The sequence below is a fragment of the Lonchura striata genome, unplaced genomic scaffold, assembly GCF_046129695.1.
Source record: "Lonchura striata isolate bLonStr1 unplaced genomic scaffold, bLonStr1.mat Scaffold_91, whole genome shotgun sequence".
Classification (NCBI taxonomy): Eukaryota; Metazoa; Chordata; class Aves; order Passeriformes; family Estrildidae; genus Lonchura; species Lonchura striata.
Genome location: NW_027461190.1, coordinates 675,226 through 700,272, shown reverse-complemented (window position 1 = coordinate 700,272; position 25,047 = coordinate 675,226). Strand labels below are relative to the sequence as shown.

General features: G+C 51.9%; 1 protein-coding gene across 1 annotated transcript in view; it reads left to right on the top strand.

Annotated features, from left to right (window-relative positions):
- Nucleotides 1–1,673: 1,673 nt before the first annotated feature.
- LOC144248803 (uncharacterized) overlaps nt 1,674–25,047 on the top strand; it is a 538,816-nt gene continuing 515,442 nt past the window's right edge. The window contains 2 exon segments of the mRNA XM_077790790.1: nt 1,674–1,685; nt 2,499–2,632. Coding sequence (XP_077646916.1) covers nt 1,674–1,685; nt 2,499–2,632 — 146 coding nt within the window.

Below are 25,047 nucleotides of genomic sequence, written 5' to 3'. Positions count from 1 at the left end.
AATCAGAAGAAAATTAGAGCCAAACCAAAACCCAAGACCCCTTGAGCATCCCCTGAGCACTGGACAAAACAAATTCAGCAGAAATCAAATTTAACCCTCTATAAAATGCCTTGAGGAAGTTTTGCTCTTCCCACAAGTCACTTCTGATGGAAACACAAACAAATCCCAAATATTAATAGACCAACAACAGAAGCAATTCTGTGGTAATTCCAAATTTCATCAGTTCCAGCACAGCTCCAGCTCAGATGCTGGCAGGTTCCAAAAAACAAAACATTGAAATTTGTCCCAATACAGATTATTAAAAGGAAGGGAACAGTCTGTGTGGCTGTCACAAAGGTGACAGGGATGAAGAAAATAATGATTCTCCCCCCAATCTTTTGAATTCAGGAGTTATTTCGGAATAACTTGAGCTGGGCTTCTTGTAGGACTTTAGTAGCCTTGTGTTTCTCACCTTGGGGTGAATGATCCTTGTCAGTCTCGCTGGTATCATTTGTTCCCTTTCCTCCAGTGATTTTAACAGACTTTTCAAAGCAGGAAAACAAAATATTTTCTTTACCCTGGCCACCCACAGCTTCCACTTTCCTCATAAGTTCTCCCAAAAGTTGCTCAGAGGAAGCTGCATCAAAGTTTCCAAGAGTTCCTTCGGAAAGAAGCAGAACCTCTGCAGAGGAGGGAACCATGCTGTTGTCAAAGACACTTGGGGTCAGCCAACAGTGCCCTGAACTCACTGTGCAAAGTAATATTGCAGTTTGGTTAATAAAATTGTTAGAGAGATGCCCCTGCCCCAAATAAGGTGCTAACAACACCAAATCCAAAGTGAATTTTACTGACCAGTAAATGTGAGGTAGAGAGAGATGGAAAGGAAGAGAAAAGGGGAGAAAGCAAGGGAGTGACAGGGACAGAGATCTCCCCTGGTGCAGGGCAAGTGTGACATTGTCCCCTGTGTGCGTGGCCTTCCCAGGGTGGGGGTTTTACACCTGAGCCAGTTTGGGTAAGGGGGGTGGTGTTCACCCCCCACCCCGAGCAGGGATTGCCTCACTGTTTCAGGTTACAGTGTCAGATGTAACCAAAAGTGTTTTCAGTCCCCATCTCCATAAACTGTTATCAACAGGTGGGGCAGTGTTCTTTATCTCTTCCATGGCTCAGCCCTGATAACACCCTCCAGGGGCCATCTTCTGTTAATGGGCCATTGAGTGTCACTGCAGCACTGATAAAATTACAACATCCCATTGTGGGATGCTCCGCCCAGGGGGAGGAACCAAGCATTCCTGCCTGGATATAATCTCACCCTTGCCACACCACGATCACCTTGCCTATTGGATTCCCAGAGGACAAGAGCTCCATAAGCACCACTGGACCTTCAGAGGAAGACCAGACCCTTCTACAGGATCGCTACTTTGACAGAATCATGTTCATCACTCCAGCTGGACTGCAGCCACCATTTCATCAGCCTGCTACCACCACCCTGACCAGCGGGGTATCAGGTTATATCCTGACTCTGTGAGTTTAAACCAGTGTTTCTGCATCATTGCCTTGATCTTAATTATCTTATTCAATTGTCCTTCTGGCTTAGACTGTCCCCCTGGTTTGCCTTCCAACCAGTAACAAACTCACTGTGCTCATCCCTTGTTTACCTCCCAAAACAGGATTTCCCATACCCAAACATTCGCCAGATGGAGGAGAAGGTTGCAAGGAAAAGGAAGATGCCCTGGGACACCGAGGCAGGTGAGGAGGAAGTCAGTGCCCCTTTCCCCCTCTCTCCTGCTCCATCTCCCAGCTCAGCCTGGCTCCCAGCTGCAGGACAGCCCCACTGCCGTTGCCCTCCTGCTGGGGACGCACTGTGGGAGATCTCCTTGCCATTCCGTCTGGCACGGAGGCAAATCCCATTCTCTCCTTGTCCTTCCTCCCCCAGACAAGGAGAAGAAGATAAAGACCAGGGAGGATAAATCTCCGCAGCAGAACCTCTTGGAAGAGGCCATTTTGAGCAGCTCCATGGTGCAGGAATACAACAGTGAGGAAAAGCCCCAGAGATGCCACAGGAGGAGGGGCTGCAATGCCAGCCCAGGGTGTTCTGAGGAGGAAAGTCCCACTCTGTGCCGGGAAGGTGGGCAGAGATTCAGCCAGAGCTCGGAGCTGGTGGTGCCTGAGCAGCATCATGATGGGGAGAAGCCCTACAAGTGCTTGGAGTGTGGGAAGAGCTTCAGGAGGAGAAACAACCTGATCCACCACCGGATGATCCACACTGGGGAATGGGCCTACGAGTGTGGGGAGTGTGGGAAGGGCTTCAGCTGCAGCTCTGCCCTTGTCACCCACCAACGCATCCACACTGGGGAGAGGCCCTACGAGTGTCCTGAGTGTCAGAAGAGGTTTCACACCAGCTCCACTCTCCTCCTGCACCAGCGGCTTCACACGGATGAGAGGCCCTTCTGCTGCCCGGACTGTGGGAAGGGATTCAAGCGCAACTCCACCCTCGTCACCCACGGGTGCATCCACACCAGGGAGAGAGGCCCTATGAGTGCAGGGAATGTGGGATGAGCTACAGCACAAGATCCAACTTGATCCGCCACCAGATCATCCACACTGGGCAAAGGCCATACAAGTGTGAGCAATGTGGGAAGGGCTTCAGCCAGAGGTCCAACCTCATCATCCACCAAATGATCCACACTGGGGAGAGGCCCTATGAGTGTCCTGAGTGTCAGAAAAAGTTTAAGACCAGCTCTAATCTCCTCTGCCATCAGCGGATTCACATGGATGAGAGGCCCTTTCGCTGCCCCGACTGCGGGAAGGGCTTCAAGTACAACTCCTCCCTTGTCAAGCACCGGCGCATCCACACAAGGGAGAGGCCCTACGAGTGTCCCCGGTGTGGGAAGAGCTTCACCCAGAGCTCTCACTTGACCAAACACCAACGGAGGCACTAGTAAGGGAAGCCCGGTGAGTCCCCCAACTGCATGAAGATCTTTGTACACTGCTCCAGCCTTATCCCCCATGGGAAGACCCATGCTGTGCACAGGCCTGGTGACCCACATTCGCTGTGATCCATGTTGGGAAGACACCTGACTGGTCATCTTTTTGGTTTGGCCTTAACGTTCTTCAGATATGTCTTTATCAATTAAAACACCTGAAATAGGACTGAAAATAAAGTAATTATTCAGATATTCCCAAAGTCCAACCCTTTAACAGGTATTTGAGATTAAATTTATAGTCTGGGGACATATTCTGAAGGATTTGTGGGTTCTTGGGGGATTTCAGGCTGTGTTCTCCACAGCTTTGCACTCCTGAAGACAAGATGGATTGATCTGTCACCTCAAAATGACTCAGCCTCACTGAAAACACCTCAATCTTACCCCAAAAGAGCTCAATACCACATCAAAATGGCTTGTTTCTGCCTCAAAAAACTATAACCCATGACAAAATACCCAATTCCACAACCTCCAGGGTGAGATGGGGTAGGAGGGAAATTGGAAGAAGTGGGATCCAAATGTAAAGGGCGTAGGATCATGATTGTGTGTAGCTGGGTGTATGGGATATATTTTGAAAGTAAATAAAACATTCAAAATTATTGCTTCCTGTCCCATTAATTTTCAGTCAGTTCTGTTTTGCTTTTCAGAATGACACCTTCTCAGTTGATTGTATTTGTGTCCTCCTTTCTCTCCTGCCTTCCTTTGCCTGCTCTGTTTCTCTCTCAGTGTCCCCTTTGACCCAGGGCAGCTCCCACCAAAGACCCTGCCCTGATTTCATTCCCAATCCATGAACTCCAACCACCATGGGTGAAGTTAGGAAGGCTGGCAGTGAATGTCACTGTAGGATCTTGCTCCACTTGGCTTTTGACTCTTCCATAAGAGCTTTGCCTTCAAGAGCAGGAACATCTTTTCCTGGCTGGGAACAGTAATTCCATGCCCAAGGAGTGTGTGCCATGGATCCCAGAGGGGCATTCCCAAGGTTCCCAGGGTTCTGCTCCTGCCGTGCCTCCCAAGGAGCTGTGCAGGGCAGGGGACAAGGTGCAGCAGCTGTGTTGGTTCTGCAGTGCCGCAACAGCCCCTGGTTCCAGGAGTTTCCACACTGCCAACAGTAGTTCCTGGGTTCCATGATGCCCTGCTGTGTCCCCATGGATATTTGGTGTCATGAAGTTCTTCAGTGTCACAATGACCACCTCGCTCCATGAGCTTCCACAGTGTCCAACTGGGCTCCTTGGATGGGCAGTGTCACCATGGACCATTGGCTCCATGCAGCCCTGCTGGGCCACTATGACTCCTTGGTTCCATGAGGTTCTGGGGGTGTCTCCATGGTCTCCTTGGATCCACAGTGTCACAATGGACCACTGGATCCACGTGGCCCTGCTGTGTCACCATGGCCCTTTGGTTCCATGGGACCCCAGGGTCACAATTGACTCCTTGCTTCCACGTCACCCACTCAGTGCCAAAATGGCCCCTTCGTTCCATGAGGAACACAAAAGATTTATAGAAACATTGAGCAAATCCTGCTTAACACAGCTGGGAACATCTGTTTGCATTCCAAAGAGAGGTTAAAGGTGAGGATGGCACCAGCAGCTTCCATCTGCAACATGGATCTAGGGAATGGGCCAGGACAGAGAATTCAGCTGGGAGACTCAGAGAATTTTGCTTCCAGTGATCATTTCTGGTCACACTGTCCCTTGTAGAAAGGTGACACCACTCCAGGCAGCCTGTACTGAGCAGGTGGCTCCTGAGTGGGGTTTGTTGTTCAGGAAACCTGCTCAGGCTTTTCCATTCTTTCTTTCCCAACAGGAAAACTTCTCCTGGGCCTGTGTGCAGGCAGAGCCCTGAGGAGAGCAGGTGGGACACGGTGCAATGGGCTGGGACATGGAGCTGCAGAGCTCAGGGATAAGGTTCCGCTGCAGGGCACAGGGATGTCAGTGCCAGGTGGGCGATGTCAGACATGGTGAGGCTGGGGGTGAGGAGCAGCTTGTCCAAACAGGGTCAGCCCTCAGGGGGCTCATTCTTCTACATGCCCAGACCTCCTCTGGAGAAGTTCAGTGTCAGGATCACCTGGGGAATGCTTCTATCCGCTCTTCTCCAAACTGGGAAATAAAAAACCCCACTCATTTGATTGAAGAATAAAAGGTCATGAGGTGCACGTGGAAATCTTCCTCCTTAACAGAACTCCAGACTGACTCCAGTCAGCTGCACAAGCCCTGGAGGCTTGCAGACAATTGAATAAAGACAAAGCACCCGTGAGGGCTTTCTGTATTTTGATGATCCCCACTGTGGTTTTGGGACGGAGTCCAGGACCCTCAGGCACTGAGAGAAGGCTGAAGAAGCTGCTCAAGGAGTCAGGATCAAAACTCAAAGTGACCTGGAGCATCACACGGCCCCACTGAGGGCAGGGACTGCCAAAGGCTCCCAGGTTGTGGGAACTCAAAATGTCCCTCAGATATTTTTAGAGGTTCCAGGCCTTGGTCAGAAGCATTTTTGACCCTGGCAGACAGCTGGAAACAGCTGTGATTTTGTGTTTGAACCATGGAATGAATTACCAAATTTGAAGGTGGAACAAGCAGTCACAAAAGGTTAGATAGAATAGTAAAAGTAGTTACAAAGTAGAGGGGAAATTTTCGTTAGTATTGTACAGAGGGGTTTTAGCACATGTACAGGGGCGGGGTTTTCTATTGTACATGGGGGTCAGAAGTTCTAAGATGGATGAAAGTGGGCTGATCCCATTCTTCCTCCTTCTTCTTCCTTGCCTCCATGTTCTTGGTGATGTTGGCACTCACAGGTTGGTTTAGAGTAGAAAAGCACTTGGTAATATATGTAGTAGGTATCGGGGAATAACTGTAAACATGTAATACATAATATATCTCATAAAAGATAGCAGCAGCCCTGGGCTGGTAGAGAGAAGACACTGGACAGTCAGGGTGTCAGGAGTGTGTGCGTCTCTACCCAGGCCGCTGATCAAAGGGCCGCAGCCCAAGAACATAATCTGTTAGATAACTAGCAATAAATCCTCTTGAGACCAAATAACAAGAGGCTGCGGAGTTTTTCTTTGGACGCACGGGTTGGAGGAGAAGCTTTACCACCACACGAGACCCCAAACCAAACCCGGGGTTCTCACATCTGGCGTCCCTTTGCAGGCATCAGCAAGAAGACTGAAAAGAAACATCAAACAACCTCCAACCTGCATCAGCGGAGAAGAAAAAAAAGAGAAGAGCAGAGCACACACACTCGCAGCAAATTCCAAGAAGAGAGGGAGCAGACAGCTCAAGATTAGAACCTGACCTTCACTGAAACAACTCGTCTCGGGGACTTTCAGGGAGGAGACGACCCAGAAGCGCGCCTGGCATCTCTCACCTGTGAACTGCTGGACGGTGATCAGTGCCATCTCCGGACTGACCTCGGGCCGACTCAGCTTTTGGTGAGAACGGTCAAAATTAAGAACATGGGAAGGGAATTCTCCCAAGAGGAAAAAGAAATTGTATCTGCCTTCCAGGGCATCATCTCTGCCCATCCGGTGGAGATTGCACAAAAAGAGGTGAAAGATTTATTATTGTGGGTGAGGTGTAACTTCCCACACTCAGATCCAGATTTATCGTTTGAGCCAAATTTTTGGCAGGAAATTAATAAGCAATTATATTATCAGGCTATAAGAAATAATAAGCTTGCCGCAAAACTTTTATCTTCAGCAAGAACAGTTTTAGAGTCACTCTCACAACGTGGCAGCTCAAGCCAGGCAGCTACGGCTCCTGGTGACAAACAGAACGGGGGACAGTCCGGCCAGCAGCTTGGGACAGCCCCTCTCAACACAGGCACAGGACAGGCAGGATTGCTTCCTGTGGAAAATCAGGGAGATGATACCCCATCGCGTCCCGTGTCCCCGGGCTCTCACTGTTCCTCAGTTTCCCAAGAGTCCCTAAGCTCCTCCGACGCAGAAATTCCCCAGACGGAGGCAAGCGAGCCAGGCACAGCCGCGACCCTCAGTGGGGGGAAGGCATTGCCCGAGTCCAAACCCACGGAGGGGCGGCAGCAGCCGCAGCCCCAGTGGGAGAGGATGCGAACGTGAGTGCAGAGCAGGGGGAGGAGGGAGAGGAAAGCGCCTCCACATCTGCACAGGCTGGGAGTTCAAAACAGCCCGCGCAGAAAGCGAGGCCGGGGAGAGCGGCGGGGGCGGGACGGATCGGGGCGAAAGCGGGGAGTGTGAGTGCGGCGGTGGTACGCTCGGAGCGCCCGGGGACACGTTCAATGTCGAGAATCCGTGAGGCCGCAGAAGCGGCCGCCCAAGAGGTGCGGGAACTTGGCTCCCTGACCGCGGCAGCCAGGGCTGCTGAGGAAGCGGCAGAGGGACAGCGGGAGGCGTTCCTCGCTGCAGCTCAGGCGGCGGGCACGTGTGTGAAGGTCGAGCAAAACCCGACAGCCACGGGTGAAGGGGATTTCTCACATTTCGAATGCGCGGGACGGGCACACAGGGGGCGGAGCCGGCGCGCGCAGGCTGTGGGTGCTGGCATGGAGCCAGGAGACGGGCAAAGTGAGACGGAGACATCGAGGCTGGAATGGGAACAGGAGGGTGGATACGTCAGCCTTGGGGGGGATGGCAGTGGCTCTGATTCAGAGGCGGTGTGGGGCGGAGCGAGGCCAAAGCATAGCCAGGGTCGGAGCAGGGGCATCCACACCCCCATGATGGCGCAGGCAGGGATGGGGCGTGGCCAGGATGTAAACATTCCTCAGGGCGCGGTTCCATCATCGTTCCCAATGGCAACAGACAGCCCAAGTCCACGGCCAATCCCTGTCAGCTTCAGACATGGCCAAATTAGAACAGTTATTGCAACGAGAGTCAGTTTCACCGACTACAGGGATCGCAAACGTGAATCAGTTATTAGGAGAAATGCTCAAAGGTTTATCAGGAATTAGTGCGGGATTTGCAAATGTAAATCAGTTGACAGAAGAGATGCTCAAATGTTTATCGAAGTGCAGATTGAAGAGCAGAGTGCGGTTCTGACCTCAGCTGGTCAGGCGGCAGCGCCATCTAGCGGCGGAACCACAACATTGCACCAGGCGGCACAGAACTTGTCGAGGCACTGCGCCACCCAGTGGTGAGACTGTGACATTGCAGGACTTTTTTCCAGTTTCTTATAAGAAAAACTCCAGGGTGAAAAAGGTCACATCTGCACGGCAGCAGGAACCTCCACTGACACCGGAACAGTGCGGGACTCAGGACATTTCTGCTGAGGCGCAGCAACGGGAGGAAACGATACGCATCACCGCTTCGGAGGGTGTTCCAGCTTGGACAATTCCAAAATCAAGGTCTGCCAAACTTTCGGGGCAGGGAGAGTCAATTTTAATATCAAAGGGGGTTGTTGAATTTCTTTTACGATATTGAAGCACAGCCTTGGAGTCACAGCCAGAACTGTTGGTTCATCTTCCAAAAATTTTCCAAGTAATGCAGGGCAGTCGTGTATTCTCCTCCACAGCAGATGCTTCACTTTTCTCCAGAGACTTCCAGCCTTCATCTTCGCAGATGCTGCAGACGCCGTTGGTATCGGTGAGTGCTGCTGCACCAGAGCTGCAGCCACAACAGATGACTCCACTCTACAGGCAAGTACCCACTGAATTTACAGCTTTGCAGAGCGCAAAAGTGGACTGGCAGGACATTCGAGCAGAGTTGGAGAAAGAGAAAGGTTTATTGCAGGGCTCGGGAAACATAATAATGCCAGTGAGCTATGACGCTCAGGGCCAAAACCCGAGATGGGAACGCCTGGACCGTGGAGCAATCAAAGATTTAGCTAAGGCCATTAGGGACAATGGGTTGTCATCACCATATTTCAAGCAGATGTTAAAAAGCATTTTTGGCATGTATGATTTAACACCATACGATCCTAAATATCTTGCAACATCAGTTCTTACAGACACCCAAGCTCTTGTGTGGCAGAAGGTGTGGAGGAGATCCCTGGAGGAGCTGAGAGCCAGATACCAGGGCGGGCCGAATGCGAATCTCACCATGGTGCAGCTTGCTGGTGATCCTCCTGAGGACGATCCAACTCAACAGGCGGTGAGGCTCCCGCGTCACGTGCTCAGCGACATCAAAGAGGCAGCATGGAGGGCAATTCTTCAGATTGCTCCAGCGGGGGTCCAGGACAACATCTGCACCGAGATCAAACAGGGTCCTTTGGAGCCGTTTTCTTCATTTGTGGATCGTCTTTCTCAGGCGGTGGAGCGGCAGGTGACCGAGGAGGGAGCAAAACCACACCTGGTCAAAAGCCTCGTGTTCTCCAATGCCAATCCGGAGTGCAGATGGATCATCAGAATGGTGCGCACCAGGCCACCTTGGCAGACATGATCAAGGCTTGCAGCAAGGTGGGGACACCACAACATGTTGCTTCCATCATGGAGGAACACTTGGGGGATCAAATTGAAAAACGTGTTAGGGAAGCTCTTGCAAATTATACAAAGGGCAACTCCAATGCAGAGAGACAGTGCTTTGGGTGTGGGGCACAAGGACATATTAAAAGGAACTGCCCACAACTTGCAAAGCCCAACAAACCACCAGACCTTTGCCCTCGATGCAGGAGAGGGAAACATCTCACAAGTGAGTGTCACTCACAGACAGATATGGATGGGAAACTTCTTCCTATTCCGGGAAACGGGAAAAAGCGCGAATCAACGCTAGCGCTCTCAGACACAAATCCTGGCAGTGACACAGAACCAGCAGGAACAATCCTTGGGGAGCAACAAACAGAACCCCTCAGCAGAGCAATCTCCAAAATCCCCAGCGACCCAGACTTGGTACCACCCAGATTCCAATGCATCTTGGCAACCTCCAAGTTGACGTGTCTTTTGGACAATAGCCATGCAGTGATACCTACAGGTGTCACAGGGACTTCTTGGAAAAGGCAGGACTTTTTAATAATGGCCAGGGACAGGAGCAGTATCCTTGGACTTGTTGTTTATCCATCTTTGATTTCAGCAAACCGTAATGAGGAGTTGATGGTCACGGCAAAAGCCTTGCGACCACCTCTGACAATTCCACAAAACACACCGATTGCTCGAGCCATGGCTTTGCCATCTCATCCAGAAAGGCAAGCCATGCCGGTGTTCAACAAACGGGACTCTTTTCCTGGTGATCAAGCAGAGGTGCATGCATCTTGGGTGAAACATTTGAGCCGGGATCGGCCCATTGTTACTTGTCAGTTGTCTTGTAACAAGAAGACAATTGCTATTACAGGGATGCTTGACACAGGAGCGGATGTTACAGTTATTTCATACATTTTTTGGCCTCGGGAATGGGACTTGGTTGCACCTTTGGGTTCTCTCACAGGCATAGGGGGGAGTTCCCTGTGCATGCAGAGTGAGAACGCAATTGTTGTCACAGGCCCAGGAAAAAAGACAGCAGTTATCTGTCCTTTCATCGTGCAAAAGCCCATCACAGTATGGGGAAGGGACCTTTTGGCACAATGGGGACTGAAATTAGAATTGGATTTTTAACAGGGGTCACTGTGGCACTTTGAAACTGACCTGGAAAACAAATGATCCTGTTTGGGTGGATCAGTGGCGCCTGGAGTGGAAAAAATTGAGTGCATTGAAAAAGTTGGTCCAGGAACAGCTGCAGAAGGGACACATCAAACCAACAGACAGCCCATGGAATTCCCCAGTGTTTGTCATTCACAAGAAAACTTCAGGGTCTTGGAGACTGCTTTATGAACTCAGGAAAATCAACGAGGTCATCAGGACATGGGGCCACTGCAGCTTGGGCTTCCATCTCTCTCGATGATCCCAAGGGACTGGTCGCTTGTGATCATTGATCTCAAGGACTGTTTTTTCAGCATTCCACTTCATCCAGATGATGCTTCACGCTTTGCATTTTCTGTCCCAAGCATCAACAGAGAAGAACCTCTGCAGAGATACCACCGGACGGTTCTTCCTCAGGGACTCAAAAATTCTCCAAGCATTTGCCAATGGTACGTGGCCCAAGCTTTGCATCCAGCACGAGAAAAACATCTAAAACCAAAAATTATCCATTATATGGATGATTTTCTCATTGCAGCACCAACAAAACAGGAAGAGCAAGAGGTTCATGACTGTGTGATTGTGCAGGTGCAAAAATCAGGACTGGAAATTAGTACACCAAAAATACAGGAAATTGCACCTTGGAAATACCTGGGATGGAAGATCACAAAACAAACAATAAGGCCACAGAAACTGAAAGTCAACACAAAGGTCACCAATCTCCAGGACTTGCAACAGCTTTTGGGGGAGATAACTGGATGAGACCGATCCTGGGAATCACCAATGATGACATCTCGTCATTGCTCGACCTTTTGAGAGGGGACAATAACATCAAATCTCCCAGAACTCTGACGCCTGAAGCAAAAAGAGACCTTGAAAAGATCACAGACATGATTCAGCAGAGACAAGCACATCACTTTGTAGAATCATTGCCTTTTCATTTAGCAGTGTTGGGGGAAACAGCACAGTTATATGGGTTGATTTTTCAATGGGATTTGTCTCAAATGGACCCTCTTTTGTTGATAGAATGGGTTTTCTTAGCTTACAGGCCCTCAAAAACAATTCTCACAGATCTAGAAATGGTAGCACAGATTATTATTAAGGCGAGAACCAGGTTGCTGACAATGTCAGGCAGAGATTTCTCAGTTATTCATGTTCCTTTGAAAAAAGTGTATTTTGAATGGGCGATGCAGAAATCACAGGATTTTGCAATTGCTTTGTTAGGTTATCCGGGAATTTGTACAGTTCATTTTCCAGCTCACAGGATGCTGAATGCGAAAGTAAGTTTCAGGAAAAAGCCAAAAATAAGCCAGGAACCAGTGGATGGGGTGACAGTATTCACTGATGGTTCGGGAAAAACTCACAAATCAGTAGTTACATGGCAAAATTCAAAAACAGGGGAGTGGAAATCAGACATAAAAATGGTACAGGGTTCACCACAAATTGTGGAATTGGCAGCAGTGGCCAGGGTTTTTCAATTGTTTCAGGAACCTCTCAATCTGGTCACAGATTCAGCATATGTTGCAAATGTGGTCAAACGGTTAGAGGGATCACTTTTGAAACACACTGACAATGAAATTTTATATTCATATTTGTCATGCATGAGGACAATTCTGGAAAATATAGAACATGAATATTTTGTTACACATATCAGGGCACACTCATCACTCCCAGGGTTCTTAGCAGAGGGAAATGCTCAAGCAGACAGACTTACAATGACCATATCTCAGACATTGCCGGATATTTTTGAGCAGGCAAAATTGAGCCATGCATTTTTCCATCAGAATGCACAGGCATTGATGGAATGCTTTTGCCTCTCCAAAAGTCAGGCGAGGGAGATCATCAATGCTTGTCCAGACTGTCAGCTTGTGCAGCCTCCTGCGTCTACAGGAGCTGTCAATCCAAGGGGATTGCAGAGTCTTCAGCTCTGGCAAGCTGATGTCACAAAATACCCATCTTTTGGGAGGCTCAAAAATATCCATGTCTCAGCTGACACATTTTCAGGGGCGATTTTCGCATCATTACATACAGGGGAAACCGCAGAACATGCCTGCAGACACTTTTTACAAGCATTTGCATCACTCGGGATGCCACAAGAAATAAAAACAGATAATGGTCCAACTTATACAGGCAAGGTGCTTGACAAATTTCTGAAAAAATGGGGAGTGAAGCACATTTTTGGTATTCCTTATTCTCCCTCAGGTCAAGCAATCATTGAAAGAACACATCACACCCTGAAATCCCTTTTGGATAAACAGAAAAGGGGAGAGGCAGGCACAACACCTTATATGCAGCTGAACAAAGCTCTGTATGTATTGAATTTTTTAAATGGTTCTTTCTCAGAGCCCACACCACCAATTGTCAGGCATTTTACAAACAGTGCACAAGCAAAGTAAAGGGAAAATCCTTTGGTTTTGATCAGAAATCCAGAATCAGGACAAATTGAAGGTCCATTTACATTAATAACTTGGGGCAAGGGTTTCGCTTGTGTTTCCACAGAGCGAGGACCGAAGTGGGTGTCGGCGAGGCACGTGAAACCTTTTCGGGTGCAGACGCAGGTGGACGCGGACCCGAGAAGCAAAGAAGAGAGCACGCAGACGGAGGCAGACAAGGACGCTGCAGACGTCTCGTCGGACAACGATTGATTATTCAGAGACTTGGGGTTTTTTCAGGGAAATTAAGTGTCATTTGAACATTGCTGCATTGAGGGGTTTTTCACAGAGGTTGGGGACACGGACATGGAGTTTAGACAGGCAGTGTTCATGTGTCTCATTCTCTTGTCTGTTGCTTTGGACAATGAGACAGACTTTCCCATGAAACAACTGAGGGAAAATGTGTGGGAAACTTTGGCAAAGGCAGCGGGTCTGGACAGTATTTGTCTGACTCATTCAAAGCCAGGGAAACCATTTTCAACATGTTTGGTAGGTGTGCCAGTGAAGGAGCGGCCAATTCCAAAAAATATCCCTCCAAAGGTTTTGAAAACCTTTTCGGATCCTGTGGAAGGGTGGCATGTTTGGACACAATACCTTCCTGTGGCTCACCTGGAACCCCCAGAGTTAGACATTTTTGGGTCAACAAAAATGAAATACTGTATCAAATTTAATCCAGTGGGAGTGGCAAAGACAGATAATCACACAATAGATGTCACTTCGAATCAGTCTTTTTATAAAAATGCATCATCCTGGTGCAATTACACCAAGGTGACAAGCAAAGCATCCCTTCAACACCCAGTCACTTTACCAAAGGGAGTGTTTTTGATTTGCGGGGACAGAGTTTGGCCTGCTATCCCTGCAAAAATCAAGGGCAGTCCATGCAGCATTGGGGAGCTCTCATTGATAACGCCTGATTTGAAAACTTTAAAGGAACAGACACGCAGGGGAAAAAAGATCCCTTGATCAATATAGTCCGAATTGTGATGATGATGTTTATACCTGGGACAAGGCTCAGAGAATTGCAGTTGCAATTTTCTCGCCCCAAACATCATCGGGGGTGGCCTTGACACAATTGGACCACATAGCTTGCTGGTTGAGCAAACACAGTCGTGCCATTTCGTCTGCACTGAGTGACATGTTAACAGACATCAGCAGTGCAAGACAGGCAGTGCTTCAAAACCGGGCAGCAATTGATTATTTGCTGCTGTCACATGGGCACAGATGTGAAGAATTTGAGGGGATGTGCTGCATGAATTTGTCCGATCATTCAAAATCCATTCATGAAAATATAAAACAAATAGAAAGTAGTATCACCAAGTTGAAAAAAGTAACAGGGTCCTGGTGGGATGATTTCTTTAACCTTTTCGATCTCTCACCAGTGTGGAAAGAAATTTTGAAAATAATATCTTACATTCTTATAGGGCTTGTAGTTCTTCTGCTTGTCATGCCATGCATTTTCATGTGTATTCGAAGGGCCTTGAACAAAGTGGCAAAGCAGGTGTTTTTGGTTCAAACAGGGAGGGGAGATGTGGGAACTCAAAATGTCTCTCAGACATTTTTAGAGGTTCCAGGCCGTGGTCAGACGCAGTCTGGATCCGGCAGGCAGCTGGATATAGGTGTGATTTCGAGTTTGAACCATGGAATGAATTACCAACTTTGAAGGTGGAACAAGCAGTCACAAAATGCTAGATAGTATAGTAAATGCAGTCACAAAGTAGAGGGAAAAATTTTTTGGTAGTGTGCAGGGGTGTTTTAGTGCATGTACAGGGGGGTTTTTACTTTGTATATGGGGGGTCAGAAGTTCTAAGATGGAGGAAAGTGGGCTGAACCCATCCTTCTTCTTTCTTCTTCCTTACCTCCATGTTCTTGGTGATGTTGGCACTCACAGATTGGTTTAGAATAGAAAAACACTTGGTAACGTAGGTAATAGGTATTGGGGAATAATTGTAAACATGTTATATGTAATATATCTTATAAAAGATAGCAGCAGCCCTGAGCGGAGAGAGAGAAGAAGAAGACACCAGACAGTCAGGGTGTCAGGAGTGTGTGCCTCTCTGCCTGGGCCGCTGACCAAAGGGCCGCAGCCCGAGAACCTAATCTGTTAGATAACTAGCAATAAATCGTCTTGAGACCGACCAAGAAGAGGCTGCGGAGTTTTTCTTTGGGAACACGGGTTGGAGGAGAAGCTTTACCACCACATGAGACCCCAAACCAAACCGGGGGTTCTCACACGTGGGTCCCACTGAGGGACAGGACTGAGAAAGTGTCCCCAGGTTCCAGTCAGAGCACAACACTGGAGGCACTGATGACAGCTGGGGACAAGCAAGGGGAAGGTGTCTCTGGTGCTGAGCAAACCTGGATGTGTTTCAGGAATGCAAAGGGCACAGGCCTGAGCCCCAGCCCCTGGCAAGGCAGATCCTGTCCCTCCCTCATTGCTCAGGGCTCTTCCCGGGATGGGCACTGGCATGTGGGGATGTGCAGAGCCAAGGGCAGGACCATGGGGCGGCCCCTGCCAGGCTGCTGAGCAGGGACAAGGAGGCACTGAGGCCCCAGGGCTGCAAGGGTCACTTGTCCCCTCGTGGCCTCAGGCCCAGGGCCAGCAGCCATGGCCAAAGGGCTGCACAGGTTGGCTCTGTCAGGGCCTTGCAGCTGCTGCACATCCCTGAGCCCTCTGCAGCCCAGGCTGTCCCACGGTGTCCCTGCCCTGCGCCTCTGTCCCTGCAGGCTGTCGTCACCCCCGGCTGCCCCACCTCGCTGGCCCTTCCTTTGCTGGCAGCTCTGCCTCCTGCTGCCCCTGCCTGGCCACACAAAGCCTTGGGCTGCTCCAGGCTCCTGCTGGGGACGTGTTGCACCACAGCCCTGCCCTGGGAGGGAAATTCCTTTCTCCTCCTGTGTCCAGTCTGGATTTCCCCAGCTGCATTTGTGGAATAATTTCTCTCCCTGCCTGATTCCCACTATGGAGAAAAGCTCCACCATTTCGGAATCCACCTTTCAAGCCCTGCCAGGCCACTCCTGATCTGTCCTCAGTCTCTTCACAATTGAGCCCAGGCACATCAGCCTCCATACATGGGTTATGTTCCTGAGGCCTGCAAAACCCAGCTCGGGAGATCTCTGGGCCCTCTCCAAGGTGTTTGCAAAGGAAAACCTTCTGCTCATATCACCAGAGGCCAAGGCCAGGCAGAACTGTCTGTCCTGGCAGCTTTTGTCTGGGAGCAATCCTAGGATAGATGGAATTTTGGCGGCCACATTCCGGTTCCTGCCATGGCCCCTGGACAAGAGGGTCAGTTCTCTTCTGCAGGAAGGAAGGCACCGAGCCCCAGTGCTTCTGAGGCAACTGAGATGCGACCATCAGAGGCCAAGGCCAGCCAGAGCTGGAAGGTTTTTTTCTGGCAGATACCCTTGCATACAGGAAATTTTTTAGGGGAAATACCAATTTTGTCCATGGGTGTCTGAAAAGAGGGACAGTTCTTTTCCATAGCAAGGAAAGCACAGAGCCCCAGTGGTTCATGGGCAGATTAGAAGCAGCCCTTGACATTCCATGATCAGCCAGACCTGTCAGGTGGTCCCTGGGAGGCCAAGCCTGCCAGACCTGTTCCCCGTTCCCCTCATTCCATGGAGCCCCACAGTGTCCCAATGGTCCCTTGTTTCCAGGAGGCCCTGAGGTGTCACAATCCCCCTTGGTGACACCAGGCCCTGAAGGGTCGGAATGGTCTCCACGGTTCCACAAGGCCCCACAGAGTCATGGTGGTCTCTGGGTTCCATGGAGCCCCACGGTGTTACCGTGGCCCCAAAGTTTCACAATGCACTCCATGGTTCCACCAGGTCCTCACCGTGCCACCATGGTCTCCACAGGAAGGGAACAACCCAGCCCCAGCGTTGCAGGGGCAGATGAGCCACAGCCACCAGAGGCCAAGGGCAGCCAGATCAGATGGTGCTGGCAGATTTTGCCCTTGGATATAGGGAATTTTAGAGGTGGAATGCCAGTTTCAGACCTGGTTGCCTGGAGGTGAAGGACAGTTCTTTTCCATAGGAAGACAAGGACGGAACACCGGTGTTTCAGGGGCAGATGAAAGATGACCATCAGAGGCCAAGGGCAGCCAGACCTCTCTGTTCGGGTATTTTTTTGTCTGAAAGCAACCCTTGCATGTAGGGAATTTGGGAGGTGGAACCCCAGTTTTGGCCATTTCTGCATTGTTAGATGGTTCTTTTCCATAGGAAGGAAAGCCCAGAGCCCCCGTGTTGCAGGGGCAGAAGCAGAGAGAGAAAGCTCCCGGGAGGCCGAGCCAGACAGACCTGTTTGTCCTGGCAGCTTTGTCACTGAGAAATCCTTGGACCTAGGGAATTCTGGAGGAGGATTCCAAACTTCGGCCATGGGCATCTGGTCGAGATGGATGGTTTTTCCCATAGGAAAGAAAATCGTGGAGCCCAGGTGTTTTGGAAGAAGATGAGAGGTGGTCACCATAGGCCAAGAGAGCCAGACCTGTCTCTCCTGGCACCTTTCATCTGGGGGAAATCCTTGGATATTCAGAATTTTGAAGGTGGAATCTCAGTTTTGGCCATGGGCACCTGGGCAGGAAGAAGAGTTCTTTTCATCAGAAAGGAAAGCACAAAGCCCCAGTGTTTCAAAGGCAGATAAGGATCATCTCTTTGGAAACCAAGGCCAGCCAGACTTGTCTCTCCTGGAAGCTTTCACCTGGGAGAAATCCCTGGATATAGGGAATCCTGGAGGCAGATTCCCAACTTTGGCCATGGGTGCCTGGATGTGAAAGGTGCTTTTTTCCCATAAGAAAGAAAAGCACAGGGTCCCAGTGTTTCACAGGAAGATGAGAGGTGGCCCCTGGGTGGCCAAGCCAGCCAGACCTGTCTGTCCTGGCAGGTTTCATCTGGGAACAATCTTTGCATAGAAGCAAACTAAGAAGAGGAATCCAAATTTTGGCCATGGGCACCTGGAAGAGAAGGACAGTTCTTTCCACAGGAAGGAGAGCACCGAGCCCCAGTGCTCCAGGGGCAGATGAGCAGCAGCCCTGGACATGCCAAGGTCAGCCGGACCTGTCAGGTGGCCCCCAGGTGGCCCAGCCAGCCAGGCCTTGATGCCTTGAATGGCCACCTAGAGCAGAGGCTGGACAGTGTTACAGGAGTAAAGTGGGGATTTATTAAAAAGGCCTTCAAAGGATTCACCTGGGCAGTACAAGGGCATGGCTGAGGGTACATCCAGGATGGAGGCCAGGTCACGTGTTTACACACTTTTGTAAGATTTGGTTCATTTCCATATTGGGGTTAATTGTCCAATTATACCTTCAGGTTATGCAGCCCCACCCTCCCAGTCTGCTCTCCTCAATTTGCTGCTCTTTTCACTTTTTGGGCCCAAAGCTGCAGCGGTGTCTTTGGTTCTCGGGCAGGAAAAGGATTGTTTTGTCTGACTACACTGTAAGAAAACTTGCTGACACTCTGCATGAAGTTCAGAGTTACAGATACAGGACAGAATTGGGAAAATATGGAAGCTAAAACTTAAGGCATCAGCCTGTCCCATGTTCCCTTGGTTCCATGGGGACCCACAGTGTCACAATGGCTCCTCTGTGACACTCTGGGCTGCACAGTGTCACCCTGGGCCCTTGGATCCATGGGAGCTTCCCAATGGTCCCCTCTGATTCCACGAGGTCCCCAAAGTGTCACAACTGACCCATGGCTCCATGAGGTTCCCCAGTGTCACCAGGGTGTCCTTGGACCTGCCTTGTCACAACTGACCCACAGCTCCATGAGGTTCCCCAGTGTCACCGTGGTCGCTGTCAGAGGCTGGATGAGATCAATGTCCCCAGACACCTTGGGCTGAGCTGTCAATCAGTCACTCTGCTGGGACAGCGCTGACCCAGCTCTGAACACCTGAGATATCAGAAGTCCCAGCTGGGGGGAGGCCCACAAAGGCCCAGGGGCTTAAAACCAAGGAGCACAAGGTCAGCCCCTGGTATGGACTCTGCCTTCTCCTGGGGTTTGTGTCTCGCCCACACTGGAGCCCCAGGAGCTGGGAGTCACATGTGTGTCTTTCTGTGGAGCTTCTGTCTTCCTGCCTCTCTCTCTCTTTCCTCTTCTTCTAATGCTCTTTATATGGAACATTTTTGGGTACCTGAACAACTTCAGTGTTTAGGGCTTTCCAGGCTAAATGGGCTGAGTGAATGAAGTTACAGCTGTGACAAGTGATTTAATTTGGATTGGATTTGTATTAAACGCTTTTCCAAAGTTTCTTGTTCTTTTATACTTTGCCAGTAATATTTTGGTGGTCCCGAATGGGCGCTGAGGGCACTTGGGGGTCCCGGAGGGTCTGGGGGACACTGATGGGACAGATGGGGGCGGTACCGGGGGTCTGTGGAGCGCGGGGCATGACGGGCGTTGTAGTCCCGGCTTTAATGGGGCTCTATGGGGCCGCAGAGCATGATGGGAGTTGTAGGCAAAAGAAAAGATGGCGCAGGCCTCAGGCCCCGCCCCCAAAGCCATAATCCCTGGCGCTGATTGGTTGGAATCGTGATAGGCGGGTGCCTCGGGAAATGGGAGGCGGAAGGGGCAGGAACAGCCCATTCAACCCTTCCAGTCCCTCCCAGTACAGCCCAGTTCATCCCCAGTACAGCCCCAGTGCCCCTCCAGTCCCTCCCAGCCCAGCCCAGTTCATCCCCAGCACAGCCCAGTACAACCCCAGTGCCCCTCCAGTCCCTCCCAGTACAGCCCAGTTCATCCCCAGGAAAGCCCAGTACAGCCCCACTGCCCCTCCAGTCCCTCCCAGTACAGCCCAGTCCCTCCCAATACAGCTGAGTTCATTCCCAGGCCCTCCCAGTCCCCCCAGTGCCATCCATATCCCGCTCCAGTGTCCCCCAGTCTTCCCCACAGCATTCCTGCCCATTGCGGGGCAGCGGCGCAGACGGAATGTCCTGCGGCCCAAACCTCCTGCTCCTGCCACACAGCGCCAGCCTTCTCCCCTCCTCCTCCTCTCCCAGCACGGCACAAATTTCAGCTCGGAGGAGGCTTCCCCAGAGAGGGCTCCGGCTCCTGTCTCAGCCCGAGTGTCCCTGCAGAGGAACAGGGCATCTTTCAGGCACTTCCACAAGCTCAGGGTTCCCATTTCATGGGAAATCTGGGATGAAAATGGCCTTTTTCAGAGAGACAAATGCAGAGGAGATGGATTAGAAATTATTTGGGAAAAGTGACCCTTCTTCCAGACAAAGTTCACCAAGTCATTGCCTGCATTTCTCCTTTTCAGATTCTTACAGTCATCTCCTGAAAGTCCAGATTGTTCTGGCGCTTTTCATGAACTGATTGAACTGTTGATATATATCAGTGCATGAGATGTGGAAGCTTCTAAACTGAACACAGAAACAAACTCCCTCTGTCAGCCCATTTTCATCTTCTACATCACTTTCAAGCTGTCCATAGGGGTGTTGGAATGATTATCACACAGCTCTCCATTTCTGGCTGCAGGCTCTGGAGATTCTTTCTCTGTATTCAGTTAGGCTTGCATTCCCTGACAATTCCTGGTAGTCCATCATGTTTTCTTAGGGTAGAACAATAACAGTGAAAATCTCACCAATGGCACAACTGCCCAGCCCACAAGGAAAAGAAAGAACAAATTGTAAAGTTTTTCAACTATTTGTCCCACTTTTCTGCAAGAGTCGAGCTGCACACACGGCGTGGAAAGCCAAGAGAAGCTGCAGCTGGTGGCACATCTTGTGACAGAAGCTGCTCAAAGCTTCCTCGTTCTCCAGCCAAGGTTCTTGGAAACAGCAAACAGGACTGTGGAGAAGATTCTAGGAAAACTGAAACAGCTTTTAAGAAATGAAATGCAAATGGAAAGAAACAATCCAAGATGTTTTTCTCTGTTTATTTTTAGGCTGCCCTTTTCTATCTTTCATTACTTCTCCTTCCCATTAATTGCAAATGGATCTCACTTCTATGATCCACGAGGTGGCAAGTTTTAGACAGTGTAAAATACCACGAGCTACACAAAGTTTGCCTTCCCCTGTTTTAGTTTGTTTTTTTCTTTTTTTGGAAATCAGTGCTGGGGACTAAGTGCAGTTCTTAGGTCAGGTACAAATTCAGCATTCAGGGAATGTGCTCCAAGAGTGTTTGACCCTCAGCAGGGACAATGAACAGCAGCGACCGAGGGGATTCCTGTGCTCCTGGGCAGGAGTCCAGGCTCTGGGTCTGGGCTGGACACAGCAAAGTTCCCGTGTTTGGACAGGCTCAGGGGCTGCCCCGGGGAGCGCGGGGCTGGGCGCGGGGGCGAGCGGGCAGCGGACACACGGACACGGGGACACACGGACACGGGGACACACGGACATGGACACACGGACACGGGGACACACGGACATGGGGACACATGGACATGGACACACGGACACGGGGACACACGGACACGGGGACACATGGACATGGACACACGGACACGGGGACACAGGGACATCGAGCTTAAGCTGCAGCGGCAGCAGCAGCAGCGAAAGCAGCGAAAGCAGCGAAAGCAGCGAAAGCATCTGGCACCGGGGCGAGCTGGTGATGAGCCGGGCCAGCGGCAGAAGCCGGGCCGTGCCGGGCGGGGCTGAGCCGGGGCCCGGCAGGGTGGGAGCTGCCAGGACGCCTGGAGGGAGAGCGGGCGTGGGGCCAGCGCAGGGCGCAGAGCATCCCGGGCTGGCCGAGGGGTTCCCGACCCCCGGCACGGCATCAGCCCCACTGACGGCATCGTGCTCCTCCCGCAGCCCCACGGCACCAGCGCAGCCCTGGAGATCGCGCTGCTGGACAAGGTCTCCTCTGGCTGTGCTGGTGTCATTCAGCTCCTGGAGTGGCTTCAGCTCCCCGACAGCTTTGTGCTGGTGCTGGAGCATCCGGAGCGGTGCCAGGACCTGTCGGGTTTCCTGGCGGAGCGGGGGTTCCTGCCGGAGGAGGAGGCGCGGGGGCTGCTCCTCCAGGTGCTGGAGGCCGTGCGGCGCTGCCCCAGCTGCGGGGTCCTGCACAGGGACATCAAACCAGGGAACATCCTGCTCGACCTGGCTACCGGGCAGCTGACACTGATCGACTTTGGCTGTGGCACTTTCCTGCAAGACACAGCCTACACCCAGTTTGCAGGTGAGCCCTGCCAGGGGATGCTTCTGGGCATCTCATGGCCCAGCCGAGGTGCAGCACCCGGGCTTCCCCTATTGCAGCCAGGATGGGATTAATGCTGGAGCCAGGTTGATTTGAGTGGGGTGTGAGGGGGCCAACTCCCATCCCTGCCGACAGCCTTCAGCACCCACTGTGCCCTGGGCTGGGGCTGGAGCTGGGGCAGCCAGCCCGACAAAAACCCCCATGGGGGTAGCAGAGAGGGGGGTCTGACCCCATGCCCCAGACAGTTTAGTGTGCAGGTGAGAAAGGGCTTGGACTGCTCTGCTCCCCTTGTTTGCCTTGGCATATTAACATTTTGTGGGGCCATGCAAGCAGGGAGGAGAGGGGGTTTTCTCCACCACTGGGTGAGTTTCTTTTGTGTGTCATGGTTGTGCCTTCCCAGGGCTTCTACTGCCCTCTTCCAGCACCAGTGGCTTCTTTTCCAGGCCTCAGTCTGTACACAAGTCCCAGGTGCTGGCGAGAGGGCAGCGGTCACACCGTGTGCCACTGGGGCAGCCCCCACATGCCCAGGGGTACTGGGGCCAGGCTCTGGGAGCAGCAGCATCCCCCTGATGAACTGTATCTGTGTTCCACAGGAACCCTGTCCTACAGCCCACCACAGTGGATCCACCAGCAACGCTACCACGGCGAGGCAGCGACGATCTGGTCCCTGGGCCTCCTGCTGCACCACCTGGTCATGGGGAAGCACCCGTTCAGGAGGGGCCAGGAGATATCTGGGAGCAGATCTTGTTCCCAGGATGGCTTTCTCAAGGTGGATCCTCATCTCTGGGCACAGGGGCAAAGCCAGGGCGGGGAGACAGCAGCAGCTCATGCACATCCTGCTCTGGTAGCTGCTGAGGAGGTGGCACATGTCCTGTTCTCCTGCTCTCCTCCAAACAGAGAATCCATGGGGAAGTTTAGGCCCAGCTCTGGGCACACCCAGCATGGCCTGGGCATGGGAACAGGGGGCAACTTCTCCAAATGACTGGTGATTTCTGGTTTCTCTCCCCAGAGTGCCAGGATGTCATTAAGAGGGGTTTGTCCATGCAGCCCTTGAACAGGCCATCCTTAGAAGAGATTTTCCGTGATCCTTGGGTGCAGGGTGTTCCTCTGCCCTAGAAGATGGGAGAGATCCAAGTGCACAGTTGGATCCAGGGGCCTGGCAGGTAACAGCTCCACACATCTCTTGGCACTCAGTGGCAAAGCCAACCAGACAGGTTTTGTCCTGCCTGTAGCTCTGAGCAGGGATCAGCAGAAGGGAAGACGCAGCTCATGGGCTGGAGCTGAGCTGGAGACCTGGTGTGGCAAGCACTGGTGGCCAACATCCCCCTGGTTTTGCTTGCCATGGTTCATGGATGGCTGGGGCCCTGGGCAGAGCCCTGACAGCCTGGTCTGGCCCAGGGAAGGAGAAGGAGCCCCTCGAGAAGCTGTCCCAGGTGGGGCTGCTGCTGCTGGGGACAGTGAGGATGACGTCAAGGATGACAACCTCTTGCTCCACCTGCTGTCTGGCAGGCTGAAGATGGTGGACTTTGATTCTGACATCTTCTCCAAAGCCAGGTTCCACAGGGAGTTTGCAGATGAGTCCACACACAGGGGAATGCTCCCAGATTTAGGCATTGCACAGCCTGGCCGGGAACCAAAGGTTCCCCCTTTGCTGGGGCGGATGCAGCTGATCCTTCAGTCGGCTGCCAGGCTGCTTTTGGCAGGGCTGGGGACATGGGCTGGGGTGGATATGAAATGGGAGTGGGCTCCTGGCCCTGCCAACAGCCCCCAGCACCCACCGTGCCCCGGACTGGGGCTGGGCTGGGGCAGCCAGCCCGACACAAACAAACCCCCATGGTGGGAGCAGAGGTGGGACTCCAGACCCTGTGCAGGGGCTGCTTTGCTTTGCAGGCAAAGGAGGGCTTGGGCTGCTCCACTGCCCTTGTTTGCTTTGGGATCACCATGGGGGCCGTGCAAGGGAAGGGAGAAAGCCTGGGATTCCCTCCCCCATGGTGGGTTTTTCCCTGGCATGCAGGGGTTGGGCCTTCCTTAAGGCCCTGACAGAGGTAAGATTTTTGACCTTTTTTCTTGTCCCCCTTTTTGTCTGTAACCTATTTTCCATAATTTGATGTTTGTTTTTCTAGAGGAAGCGTTTCAGGTGGAGTCCAGTCTGGATCAGGACGTGCTTGGGAGCAGCTGCAGCGTGGATGGGCCGTGCCCTTGGAGAAGGCTGAGGGCATCGTTTGGGAGCAGCTTTTCTTCCAGCGGGGGATGGCGTGAGGTGGGTCCTGTCTGCTGGGGATGGTGGGATCAGAGCTCTGGGGAGATGGCAGCGAGCACAGGAGCGTCCTGCTCTGGGCAGCTGCTGAGGGCTGGAGGTGCCGTGGCTGGCTGCAGGCTGGGCACATGTCCTGCCCTCCTGCTCTGCTCCCAAAGGCAGCAGTGATGGGCAGCTCTGGGCACAGCTCTGGCACGGCCAGCATGGCCTGGGCACCGCGGGCGGCTGGGACAAGGGGACAGGAGCCTTCAGCTGACGGGGCTTTCTGGTTTCTCTCCTTGCAGCCGGGCTCTGCGGGTGCTGAGGCTGCTCTGGGCTCTGCCAGGGCCCTGCTGGAGCTCAGCACGGGGCTGCAATCAGCCAAAGGAGAAATGGGGTGACCTGCAGCACAGACTGGCTTGAGCATTTTAGCAACACAGCTCAAGAAAACATGCAGCCACCCGAAAAATAAACTTGTTCAATAACTTCTGAAATTAAATCAATCTGGGATGACCCCAAATGACTTTTTGCAGCTTGCTCAAGCAGTAGCTCAGCCCTTCTCTGAACTGTTCTCTCTTCTCCCTGCCTTTCACTTCCCAACTGCTCCCTCTTTTCCCGCAGTGAGTTCCCAGCCCATTCCAGTCTCCATCACACTGTTCCCTTCCTTGGTGCCCCTCGCCATGAGGAAGGCCAAGCCCCAGGCTAAGGGACTCATCCTGTCACTGGCTGAGGAGCAGCAATGTCTCAGAGGTCCGGTGGGATTTTAGTGTCATTCAGAGCTGCTCTCCAGCCC